General features: G+C 39.5%; 1 protein-coding gene across 1 annotated transcript; it reads left to right on the top strand.

The window, feature by feature from the left end:
- Positions 1-7,623: 7,623 nt before the first annotated feature.
- On the top strand, positions 7,624-13,773 carry LOC118219897 (neuropeptide FF receptor 1-like). Its single transcript, XM_035403388.1, has 4 exons — positions 7,624-7,943; positions 8,784-9,104; positions 9,684-9,783; positions 11,993-13,773. Exons 1-4 carry the CDS (start codon positions 7,937-7,939, stop codon positions 12,783-12,785), a joined length of 1,221 nt encoding a protein of 406 aa, XP_035259279.1. The 5' UTR covers positions 7,624-7,936; the 3' UTR covers positions 12,786-13,773.

The following is a 13,773-nucleotide window of genomic DNA, read 5'->3' on the forward strand; positions in this document are numbered from 1 at the left end:
ATAGCTAGGTTTGAATTTTAGACACGGGGAATCCTTGTTCTTTGCAGTAATTGCCATTGGATCATTCATGACCACAGTGAGTAGACTAGATGCTCACCAGGTTTAAAATGCATTGTATTTATTTGAAGTTGTCTTTCCGAAAGTTACTGGATGCAGCAGGAGAACTGCAAAATTTGAGAAGTATCAATTTGGGTAGAAACAAATTTTACACATTCCCTGAGAGACTCGCTGAAATTATGCACTCTTGAAAAGATCAATCCGGTGATCACTAGTAAGTATGAATGAAAACTCATTAGGAATTGGGAATAAATAATCAATAAATTAGGGTGCCACCCTATCCAATGGGACTTGGGATGCATATTATAGCAATGAAACTGCATAGGAAGCATTCTGTTACACGATACTACATCGTATCCATTTAAAATGCACACTAAACTCAGTTCTAGCTTCATCAGATTCATTACCGTCATAGATTGCCTGTAAATTTGTGGTCACTCTCGATACATGGATAAATGTTAAAGCTTTCAGCGAGGTTTGAATGGGATTCTTATTTTTCATTAAGAACTTGATTTGACAACACAGCAAGCACTTTATTAGATCATTGCGGTTGCCTCACATTCCCTGTTGATAGCTCATCATCAGTCAGACTGCTTGTTTAGACCGCGCTGCGGCTGGGCCTAAATTATACTCACTGGTGCTGCCATAGCAACCCCACTTGTGGCCGCAGCTTAATCACAATAGCAGCATTTCCACAGTCTGGCCAGCCAGGTTGAAGCGAAAGCTTGAATGAGTTCACAATGAAAATCATATGCCAAAGACTCAGACCGCTGGTTATTGTTTCCACCTCAGAGGGGCTGTAACTTCACCCTAAATTCCATCCATACAAAGCACCACAAAAGCCAAGGAACGCCTGTGAAAAATCAACAAGCACTGCCCACAGCTGATCACGTGAAATTTGCATGGCTAAATTAGTGTGGTATAAGTATGATGAAATCCAATGTACTGGCAAATTCAGTTTTGGTCATTATGTGATGATATAAATTATGTGCTTGCTTGCCACTGGCTGTCTTCACAAAAACCATGATCACTTTAATTTTGCAGCATTATGAATATAAAATGAAAACACAAACATGCAATAAGAATCACAACAGAAATACACAAAAATAGCACAGAAGTAGGGAAGAAAAATGTAAAAAGAGAGAGTAAACAGTGATAACAGTCAATGACAAATGGCACAATGCCTACACAACCAGCCCAACCTTGCCATCGACCAGTCCAAAATTAAGCTATCAAGGAAATAAGACGATAAATTTAAATTAACTTAATGGCCTTTAACAGCAAGTCTTGAAAATACCAGAGCACAAAATAACTACTCTGCCTTCCAGTTTTTATTGGGTTCTTTCCACACATGTACATTCATTAATAATTTAGTGCAAGTGTCAGGAAGGTGTGCTCTGTGGGCCTTGTATAGAAAACAACATTATGTACTATACTGTAGCTCGCAAGACTCTGCAATAGTGGCTTTTCCATGTTAAAAAAAACAAAAACATTTGTGAAGAGCCGTGAAATTCTGAAGTGTGTCTTTGTTGGTTACTTATGTAACAGTTTCACAGAGTTTTACTTTTAGACGGAAGGTATTGCCTTGGCATTTGAACTTGCATTATGCTCATGAGAAAATGTCATAACTGATGCCTTTGGCAAATTTAATTATGGCACGGACTGACAGAAGCGTTCCCTTCATGTCTCTGGGGCTTCACAGATGCAATAAAGCAGTGCATGGGATGGCAAATTAGAAAATAAGTTAGAAAATAAAGCGACTGATCCTGTAAGGCAGTAGACAGAACGCTAGGAGGTGGATTGTTCAGATGACAGCCTTGACTCTGATTGTGATGTCTGTGGCAATTTCATGTATCTGCGTCTTCCTGCAATGCATTTCTTCCTTGTGTCATCTGCCTTTGACAACCCTTCAAAGGGACAACCCAAATGAAAAGAAAAAGGTGACAGGTGAATTCTGTAAATGTTTCTTTCTGGCATCGAGTCAGAATGCCTGCAGGGAGACGTGCAAGCTTCCAGCTTTCAGCTGATTGCCGCGCTCATTTTAACATCCTAAAATGAAAAGCAAACAACTTGAATTGGCTCATTCTCTGGAACAGATCAACCAGCGAGCTGTCCGCTGTCAGAAAAGGCCCCTTAAAGTGTTTAGGAGGCGCAATGAATCTGTAAAATATTGGGATTTTTGAAACCTGTGCACATTTCTCATTTTGCGCACAGTCAGCTGGGGAATAGATGGACTGATGTGCACTTGGGACCCAAAACCTCAAAATCTCTACCTACCTGTTGCAATAAGCTGATTGCAAGTTGCATGCATTTTCATTGTGAGCATGTAGACAATCACACAGGTCAGCTTAAAGCTGAGCAGTTGTACAGCAACCTGCAAGGAGAATGTGAACTTGTGGAAGAACCGATGCATAGCTTGGCTAGGTAGTGGATGGGCCAATGCATTTTTGTGCTACAAATGCACTGTGGTGTTCCCATATTCATGGGATTTGGTTGTCTGTTGTATAGGATGTATGTGACCATTAGGTTATACAGTTGAGCAAGACATGACTTTGATGATCTAGAGTGATGTTTTTTTTTTAATATATCTTTGTAAGATTGTTTATTGGCAGTGACTAGATGGTGCTAAGTAGGCTGGAAAGGCAAGGGGAGGAATTTGTTGAGAGGGTAACTAAGTCCATCAATTTCAGGAAAGGGTGGGATTGTGAGATAGGAAACAGAGTAGATGGGTAGATAGTGTTTCCATAGTTTGAGTTTGTTCTAGAATTGTGGTAAAGATGCAGGGACTGGTCTGCAACAATAGTAATTTCTTTTTGGGTCAAAGAAACGCAAGGTTGCTGTCACCAAACTGATCATTGTAGTCTTGGAAACATGAATTGGCATGTATTTTTTATTTTACTAGCATGTTTCAGGAAAAAATGGAGGTTAAAAAAGATGGGGTTAATTCCTCTGGAGACCTTTTACAACTTCAAAATTCAAAGGCAAGTACATAATTTCATATAAGACTTCCCAGCTACCTGATGAATAGTGCTCCATGAAAATTATATTAAGTGGATGAACTTCAGTTTCAACATATTATGAATGATTTGCGTGTGTGATTCAGGTTTTCTCCTGCTAACATGGCCAATGACACGTGAAGTGGAGGTGTCAGCTGGTGTAATTATAAATTGATTGATTGCTTGGTGATGTGAAAGTGAAAATCATTTAAATACCACTCGGATACTAATATCCTGGAAATGTGTAGCTTGTTTACTGATGGTATTGAAGTATTGGATGCTTTTTTGGGGGTAATGTTAGTTTGTAATCATGGGACATTCTAGGTGATTTTTGTGTTTCTCACCCCCCCCCCCCCCCCCCCCCCCCCCACCCAGAATCACAGATTAACTAAAACAAATAGAAACAGATAAATAAATTTGGCCTACTAAAAAATTATAAAAATAACAAATACTAAATTTGCTTTATTTGCTATATGCAAGGAGCCTGTTGGCATCGGTGACATGTTGGATCTATTTCTTAGTAAATTTTTGAGTGCTTGACCTTGATCCAATAGCAGTTTTCCCTGGATTAAACCATATCTTACGCATACTGAGAATGAATGAACAAAATTCCCATTCCTCCTCAGTAAATTCCTTTCCCAAATCTTTCCTCCCATTGATCTCTAGTTTAGGTTAAAGTAGTTTGTAAAGAGTAAATTAAAGCGTAAAGCTGTGTAATCAATGTTTTGGTGTGGGTAGAGGAAAAAATTTAACAAATCTAATACTGTGGCCTCTGGGAGAGAAGGTAATTGGGGATTTAAGCAGAGGGCAAAGCTGTGGGCTCGTAAGTACCTAAAGAAATGGTTCTTGGGGAGTAAATACTTCTCTGCTAGTTGCTGAAATGATGCAAAAGGGCTATCAATATACAGTACAAGTCTTTGAGTGCTCTGATACCCAGATTGAACCAAGTTAGAAATGCATTATCTTCTAATGCATTATCTAATCCACCAATGGAGCAGAGGTGGGGGAGGTTCTGGAAACCAAAATGTTTTCTGAACTGCCTCCAGATTTTAAGAAAGGCTCTTACTACAACATTATGAGCATATGAGGAGGTGGGGTAATTAAGAGGGGAGCGCATAAGTGCCGACAAGGAGGCAAGATAGCAGCAAGAGGATTCAATTTGCAACCGTTCAGAGGGTCAACGTAGTGAGCATAAAAGAGACCAGTACTGTAACAGTACGAAGATCAGCTGCCCAATGGTAGAATTGAAAATTGGGGAAGATAATGGAAGCAGATAATGGACAATGATAATGATAATGGAAGCGGAGTCCAGTGATAAAAGTCTTGTTTAATTTTATTAACAGTAGAGGGAAGTTATTTTGGAATAGGTCATTGAATTTATCCGTAAACCTGAACTCCAAAATATTTGAATTTGTTTTGCATCACCTAGAAATGGAAATTATGCTAAGGATATTCCCAGGCTGCTGAATGTAACAGGAAGTGTTCATTCTTAGAGAGGTTTCATTGACAGCCTGAAATGGATATTTTGTATTTTGAGGGTATTGAGAATGGAAAACTTTAAATTGAAGTGATATATTGACTTGATGTGTCACAAATTATGCACTGGGGGACCCTCAATAAATTTAATATAGCACATAGTTCAGTTTTGTGCTATATTGGCACGGTTTTTATAGCTATTTTCATTGTTTTCATTTTGTGATAATATGTGTATTTTTTGTTGCATTAATTGTCTAATTATCTGACATACCTAAATACAGTGACAATGATATCTGATCATTGCATGAATTGGCGAACCAATTTCTTTTAATATTCTGCTCACTCATTCTTCTATTTAAGCAAAATGACATGGTCAGTTAAAGTATGAATGTAATAATTCTCACCATCCATTTCCTGGAACACAAATCCTTTTGAACCTGTTTCCCTTTGTCTTTCCAAACAGTATTGGTTTTCTTTGTTGTGTGTGTTCCACACAGTATCTACCACAATAGCACACAATTCCTAACAGAGTTCCATAATCATAAATGTTGATGGGATAGATTTTTTGTTTGGCTTCTTCTCTAAAACTAATTAAATAGCTTATAGTGAAAGGGAATTCTCAGTTCCTTATATTAGCTGCTGCATATTTGTTCAGTCACCAGATGTCTTCCAGAAGTTTAGAATGGGGTTATCAGAAGAAAAAAAAACATCCAGCTGCTAAGAAAGCATAAAGAACTATTCAGACTGACAGTTATTACTCTGAAAAATGCAGATTTTCGGGACCTCACCAGATGACAGTATTTTCATTCAGACCAAAAGGGGCCTTGGGTATATGACTGTTAAAACCTAAAATTCCAGGGATTTCAGAATTATACTGGGGAAATAATTTCCAAGCAAGGGTGAATTTTTCTCATTCTTCATTACTGTTGTGACAACTTCCATTACAAACTCTGTCTATCGGTTGTCAGAAGGTGGCATTTTGGGTTCCATTGCTATGGTATAACGTTTCTAGGTATTCTTTCCCTTATTGGTCTAATGAACCAGATGTGAGATGATAATGGTATCCATTAACTGTAACAAAATTAACAAGAAGGCCCAGTTAGAGGCAGAACCCTGTTATTTCAGATTTAGTTACTGATGTGAGTCAGAAAAGGAAGTTGGTGCTATGTCATAACAGTACTTCATAATATTTTGCTCATTTCTTTTACAGTACCAGATGAGAAAATCTCTCAAACTCCAGTCCTGTGGACAAAAATGTCTTAGCTTCCATCAATCCTCAAATTTGAGCTTTTAACCATCAATGAAATAAGAATGCCTTTTGGGTGGAATAATGCAAATTCTATGTATTGTATAAACTTTATATTCGAAACTTTATACTCTCTGGAGTCTCTCAGTTTTTAAGCATCAATTTCCCAAGCATTCAACAATGATCATTATTCTGACGCAACTCTTTTTCAGAAATAGTAAGACTGGTGCATTCAATGATTTTATAAATGGAATGTGACGACATTTGAGTACATATTGCAAATACTGCATTAAATCCTTTCATGGGCATACTATGCAGTACACATGGTTGTATAGAAGATAATGATGAAATCAAAGCCCACAGCCTACAGCTGAAGTTTATCCTGCAAGAATATGGGAAAAGCAATGACTTCTATGAGCTGATTATCCAACTGGCCATTTGGCATTGGTGATTTCCATCAGATTTTTAGTAACAGAGTAACCACAATATATTTAAGGAAACATGCTACCTCTAAATCTCATGATTGACTGTGCTTGGTGGCAGTGCTTGTCATTGCAAGTTGCAATACATTGAGTATTTGCATTGATGTGATACATTGATACATTGATGTGCAATGCCACTCTCAAATCCTCCTAGCCAAAATCCTAGCCCATTAATTTGGTCCAGTTTCTATATTCTGTCAACAGGACAGTGGTCAGCAGCCTTTACTAAAATGCATTCAGCATAATCCATTTAAGTACTATGTTGAACGCATTTAAATATTTCCCTTGATGGTAAGTGGTATAAATGGTATAATATAGTCTTCAAAGTTTCATGTCATTGGAACAGATGAGTCCTTAAGCCCTCTAATGGTAGTCCTCATCTGCGTCTGTTGAAAAGAACAGCATTATTAGTGTACCTTTGTAAAGCAATTGTAAATAAATTCTAGTCTGTACATTTATGAGAGTTACAGCGGATTGACGGGATTTGAAGTGTCCTCTTCCAGTAAGTTAATTACTCAAATGGCTGACCTGTACGGTGACTTAGACTGTAGTACTTGAAAGTACTATGAACAGTGCTTTTTTCCCCTGAGGAAATTAAACTATTGGTCCATAGCTCTTCCAGATCCTGCCTCATTTGGACAGCATTAAATGCTACGTTACTTAAAATTTACAGTGTTGCTTCCATTCAGTGACCCATCTGCTATTATGAAAGATGACCGGGTGTGAGTTTTTTGTATGATAAGAGGAATTTGTGGAATCATTATTATTATTACTACTGTTGTTGTTGCATTTGCCAAATGAGCAAAACGTGGAAAGAAAATGCATCAACTCCAATCATTGGAAGAAACTGCTGACTGTTGAGAATTTTGTAGATGATATTGAGTATAAACAATCAATCACACATATTGCCTGGATGGATTTTTTTTCCAGGGTGTGTCATAGTCTGTATATAAACGTCGTTGTATAAAGACATAAGTTTTGTTGCAAGATAGCTGGCGGCCTGACCTTTTGAGGATTCTTGAGCGGAATGCGTCAAATTGGCAAACAGGACCCGTAGCCAATTTTAAATCAGGCTGGAAGAACTGATTATAAGCTCTTTTGTAACCGAACAATACAGGGTAACGCAAATTAACCGACATTACAAAAACCCAACTTGAAGATGAAAGCGCCTGTAAATCTACGAAAAGTTAAATAGCACTTATGTTGATCAGTATCAGGGCTGACAGGGCGTGGAAATTTCTTGAGACTACTCTGTATCCCCCTTGTCTGATTTGCAACTGAAGTAGTCGAGGGGAGGGGCTCTGCTCTAGACGTAGCCTTTTTAAAAAGCTGTGCTCAAACTCGCGGTACATCTGATCGCGAAAGAAGGTAGAAAGTAGACTGCTGATATTTTCATATTTTTGTACAAGCACATCAGTAAAATGCATGATTTCGTTCATATTGAGCTGACGCAATGACATGGATTGACATAAATAGACGCAATGAGAAATCGATATTTCCCTTATTTCGTACTTGAAAATTACTATGTCAAGGTTTCAAATGACATCAGCCTATGCTACTTTTTCTGTATTTTATGATACCTTCTTGAGACTGTTGAGAATATATATTTTAAGAAGAAACAGGATTTTAAAAAATTTGATCTGTCATCTTCAGACCAGCACATCAGATATTTTTGAAATATGCAAGGTAAGAATTACTTGTTTTATTTTAAATAATACTATTATTTGTCTACAACATGTTCTATTAATTTCGCATCTGTAAAAATGGGCGTGCATGTACAAGTTATATGATGTGGCATATTACTTTTAATTTAATGTAGCAATATGCGATACGTGGTTGTTTACTTTTGGTAATAAGAAGTTGATGTAGTGTAATGGTAGTTCGCGAGTCAATACAACAATGCAATTGTTAAAATGTGTTTACATGTGCAATATGCATACGACAGTCCACATGCTCCATGTATTTTGTGCAGCTGAGGTAGAGAGACTTTCAGCTGTCTACAGGTGGTGTAAAATCTTCGTATTACTCATTACGTCTTCAGCATTTTATTTGGCAAATGGGATTTTTGTGCGAAGCTGCAGATTTTCACAAACCTACAGTTTGTTGCACTGATTAGTCCTCTGACCTTTCCACATCAGACTCCATTCCAAGCAATATCGGGGGGAAATAAGGTGCGGAGGAACAGTGTTCAGTATGTTGTCATGTGTAATGTTCCACAACTGATTCTGAGAGTTTTTAAATATCCTGCTAAAACATTTGTACAAAAAGAAGGTTCTTTGTGTAATTACAGGTCTCGGGTAAAGGATGTTTCATTCTCAACAAAATTAGCTGATTTCTAATTTCTTTCCTGTGTCTGAAAGTCCCATTTGCAGATTTTGTGATTTCTAAACATGCTAATTAGATAGTGTCAATCTCTGTAAAGACCATCGACAAGCTTTAATCGACAGCTCAAGGTAAAATAGTTGAGTGCCGTAAAACTGAAAATAAAGATGCAGGCTTATGCTTTTTCCTTTCTCATTGTTGTAGGCTCAGCTGTTTTTCCATCTCCCAACATGAGCTCATTGGACTGGAAAAAAGGACACTACGGTTCAACCCTGCAGGACATGAACAATTACACTTTCTCCACATACTACCAACACTCTCTCCCTGTCGCAATTATATTTATCTTCGCCTACATCTTGATTTTCTTTTTGTGCATGACTGGTAACATAGTTGTTTGCTTCATTTTATTAAAGAACAAACAGATGAGGACTGTCACTAACATTTTCATTCTAAATCTGGCCATAAGTGATCTCCTTGTAGGCATATTTTGCTTGCCTATTACCCTTATGGACAATTTAATAACAGGTAGGTAAAAAAAAAGGATGTGTGTTGAAGTAAACAAAAACTGTATTGCAACACAACATTGTCACAAATGAAGGGAGCACCCCAGTGGTGCTGCGAACGGACTTGGGCTTAGCACCCTGTTGCCTCTACAATAAGGATCGAGTCTTATTTAACCAGCACCGATGGTGTCTAGAATGAAGGGACCACAACATGAGCAATAGCATCTACCAGAGACAGAGGATTCAGTGAGCAGCGTATCCCATTCCTCTAAATAGCAATCCTTCTGGCAATTTGGATGCCTGTGATCTTGCCGGCATCATCTGCGCCACTTGCACAGTCCGGTGCTGTACTACCGGTACAGTAGAGGCATTGTTGTAAAATATATAGTGGCCTTTGCACACATCTCAGAAATATCATTCTAATACAATCAAAAGAAATTGTTTTTCCCTTTGACTTAGAGCACCTATGGAATGTTACAATGTATGTGTAATGTACTTTACCTTGTATTAATTCAGTTACCTTAGAAACTACCTGAAGAACAGTGTGCTAAGTATGTTTTATGATAGCATTGTGGAATATATTTCTCTTCTGGATTTACAGGATGGCCGTTTGATATATTTATTTGCAAGATGAGTGGCCTAATACAAGGAGCATCGGTGTCAGCATCTGTCTTCACCCTTGTGGCCATTGCAGTGGAAAGGTTCTTTGTTCTCCCTATTTACAATAAATCGAATAAAATTTATGTGCATAGGGCATTTCACAAACATCTATCACTATACACTTTACAATGGACCCTGGCCTAAACCCCCACAAGAGCAAACCTAAGGCAATGGTGGCAAGGGGAAAACCCCCTTGATTAGACAGATTGGGAAAAAAAAAACCTTGTGGTGGGTTGGGCCAGCACGGGGTTGTGGGTTTAAATCAGTCATTGTTCATGTTAAGCAATATATCAGCAGCTAGGTGGCAGCCCTGAGGTGGCAGCTGGGACAGTGGGTGAGGCCAGGTGGCAGCAGTGGGCGGCGCCAGACAACAGCATTCGGGCCACATGCCCCGCCCCCGGTATTGGGAGAAAAAATTTTGAGCAGGCAGTTAGGGATGTGCAGTACATAGCGACACTGACACCAATTGGGTATTATGCCAACAAGTGGCCCATCCAGTAGTATTCTATAGCTGCATAACTAAAAGGACAGAGCTTGAGCGCATACAGTATGCAGTCATGAGAGGGAAACAGCCCTACCCACTGATCAAGAGTCAGTCCAGGAAAAGTGGGGTTACAGCAGTTCACGGGTGACCATCAGGAAAGGATGCTTCCCCACAATACTCTATGACTACAGGCTCTTATTAAGGTGGTCAGATAGCAGGGCATTGCAGTAAACTAGCTTAGCCATGACAAATGCATTAATAAGTTTCTCTGCATCCCCTAATTAAAGGAGGTACCTAATTTGTGCTAAGTTCCATAACTGAAAGCCACTCTGGATATTTTTTATGTGTGTGTCAATAGTTGCATCCTGGTCAACAGTAACATCAATGTTTTTCACATCCATACTTGATGCAACAATACCAAAATCTAAATAGCTTTTTGGGGCATACAATCAACATTTTAATCTTATCTGAAATTATGAGGGGATTTCATTGCTGCTACTGTTTACAGTGATAACAATAAAGGATTGCATTTATGTAGTGCTCTTTATCTCATTATCTCAAAGCACCTAAAGGGCAGTTAACCCCAAAAATAAAATAAAACAATATTTACACGTGCACAGAGTTATCTCTCCAGCCAGACAGTTTCGCTGAGATTTCATGAGTTTTCTAAATATTTGCTGCAGCTCACTCTGATACAACGGACCTCAATGGTGCCAGCGCTTGTGGCGCTCAAATTGCCAAAACATTTACATTCGAAAGGCGCAACAGCAATGTTTCTTTCCAGATATAATGACACGGTTACTCACAAACATCAACAGACCATGTTGTGCATTTTCATCAAAAGCTGCTTTCTACCGAAGTACGCTAACTGTAGCCTACTGAATATCAGTGCAACGGCTCAACCGAAGCACGCCAGTATTCTGGGGTACAGTGTCAACATTGTTTTGAAAACATTCTTCGTCTTAACGATGTCGACACTGCGCCCCAGAATACCGCTGTGCCTTGTTTGAGCGGTTGCATGGGTATACACATTTGGTATAATTCTGTAGAAAGCAGTGTTTGATGAAACCCCACAAAGTCTGTCGATGTTCGTGAGTAACCGTGTCATTATATTTGGAAAGTATTGCTGTTGAGCTTTTCGAATGGAAATTTCTGGCACTTTGAGCGCCACAAAGATTGGCACCGTTGAGGTCTGTTGAATCAGGATGAGTTGCAGCAGATATTTAGAATAACTTGTCAAATCACGGAGAAACTATTTGGATGGATAGACGGCACGGCAGGCAAGTGGAAATATAACGTTATTTTATTGTTAATGAACTGCACCCTTTAAGAGTAAAGGGGGAAGTCACCACAACTGCTAACAATGTTTAGCACCCACCAGCGTGAAGGACAGCAGCATACATTAGCTGCTGTACAGTGGGAGGAAACGACGGAACCAATTAAAGTGGGATATGATTAGGCGGCTGGTTGAGGGATCCAGGTTTGGAATGTTGCCAGGACCCTAGGGAATCCAGTACTATTTACAGTAAGTGCCATGGGATCTTTAATTATCAGTGAGTCAGGAATTTGGGTTTCACATCATCCTCTGTAAGAAAAATAAAATACAACAATGTTCTTCAGACCTGCTGTCCTGAATTAAATAAACAGTATTCCTGAAAATTCATAAGTGAAGAATGATGCATAGCACCAATGAACACCCCCCCCCCCCCCCCCCCCCCCCCCCAACCCCCGAGGTGGAATAAACATCTCTCCTTCTTGTATTCCAGGTTTCGGTGTATCATCTACCCATTTCAGCAGAAGCTCACCCAAAAACAAGCCTCTGTCACCATTGCGTTTATTTGGACCCTGGCTGTCATCATCATGTGTCCATCTGCAGTGATACTGACCGTCTCCAGGGATGAGTACCACTTCATGGTGGACAGTCAGAACAACACCTATCCGCTCTACACCTGCTGGGAGGCCTGGCCCGAGAAGGAGATGCGAAAGATCTACACCACGGTGCTCTTCTCCCACATCTATCTCGCGCCGGTCACCCTCATCATCATCACGTACGCCTGCATCGCCCTCAAGCTCTTCAGGTCCGCCGCCTCCGTCGGGGACGCCCACGCCGACGACGACAGACACAGGGTCTCCCGGAAGAAGATCAGGGTCATCAACATGCTGATTTTTTTGGCGCTGCTGTTCACGGTCACCTGGCTGCCCCTGTGGACCCTGATGCTCCTGACGGACTACAGCAACCTGACCGCCAGCCAGCTCAACCTGGTGACGGTCTACATCTTCCCTTTCGCCCACTGGCTGGCCTTCTTCAACAGCAGCGTCAACCCCTTCATCTTTGGCTACTTCAACGAGAACTTCAGGCGTGGGTTCCAGGCGGCCTTCAGGTTCCAGCTCTGCTTCCTGAAGATGCGGAGCCATCGCAGAGCATCAAAGAGGAGGACGCATAACCGTGTTTTTGTGGAGGTCCAGCCTCACAAATCTGGCAGTCACGAAAACAGGAAGCGTAAAGGTATACACGGTGGAAAAAAACAAAATGAGCTCGTGCTGGAAGACCTTGATTAGAAAACGTAATTAATTATCTATCCATCCTGTGGCAAGGTTGCGATCGAGAGAAAATGTGAATTGTAATTCTAAAACTAAACTTATCTTACTTTGAGTGAAATGAAGTAGGCTACAAATAATGCTTTGCCATTCTGATCAAAACAAATTTTTGCCACATGGGCTAATAATTAAAAAACCCTGGGAGCGATTTCTGCTTTAATTTACTCAAGTTGAGCAAGCTAGCTCATGGCATCCAGTTTTTGACTTTTCATTCAAATGAATTGCTTTCTCTTTGAGTCTCGAAATGCTACCAATGGCTGTGTGAATAGTATGATCAATAAACAACACAAATGTCAGACACCAAAAAACGATTTGCTCAGAAAAACAGGAGTCATTATTTTGTTGTGGTTCAAGTCTGAGCCATCACTTGTAATCTTTTGAAAAAAGACTCTGGAATTTCTACATTTACAGAATGCAGTGTATTTTAATTTCTTGCGTTTTGGCAATCCTGCGTTATTGTGACCACTGACACTATATGGTAAAATATATTAATAATATTAATTCCACTGCAAAGCTGACAGGTCATAAACTACTGTAAATATCTAAAGTATCCTTCATCACAGACAAAAACTGTCATCTATGCACTAAAACGGAAATATTATCAAAAACACCAGAAAGAGAACCGTCCCTTTAAGGGAAAAAATTCACCCATAAATATCTGCAGATCATAAGACAAACACCCAGAGTAGATGCATGTAATGCCCTGCTTCACTTCTCCACGTTAGACAAATTACTCACAATGATGTTGTTGAGAAGAACTATACTTTGGTTTAATATGGAAAGTAGTCATTTCTGTTCATGGTATGAATTGTCATTGTCTTTCAATCGTCAACTCCAATCATCATATACTTGAATAATTATATATACACACGTGTGGGTCTTTGTCTGCATCGATACAGCAAGTCACCATGTCAGTACAATGCTTCTGTCTTCTTAAACGTATCTTGAA

This window comes from Anguilla anguilla, chromosome 2 (genome assembly GCF_013347855.1).
Source record: "Anguilla anguilla isolate fAngAng1 chromosome 2, fAngAng1.pri, whole genome shotgun sequence".
NCBI lineage: Eukaryota > Metazoa > Chordata > Actinopteri > Anguilliformes > Anguillidae > Anguilla > Anguilla anguilla.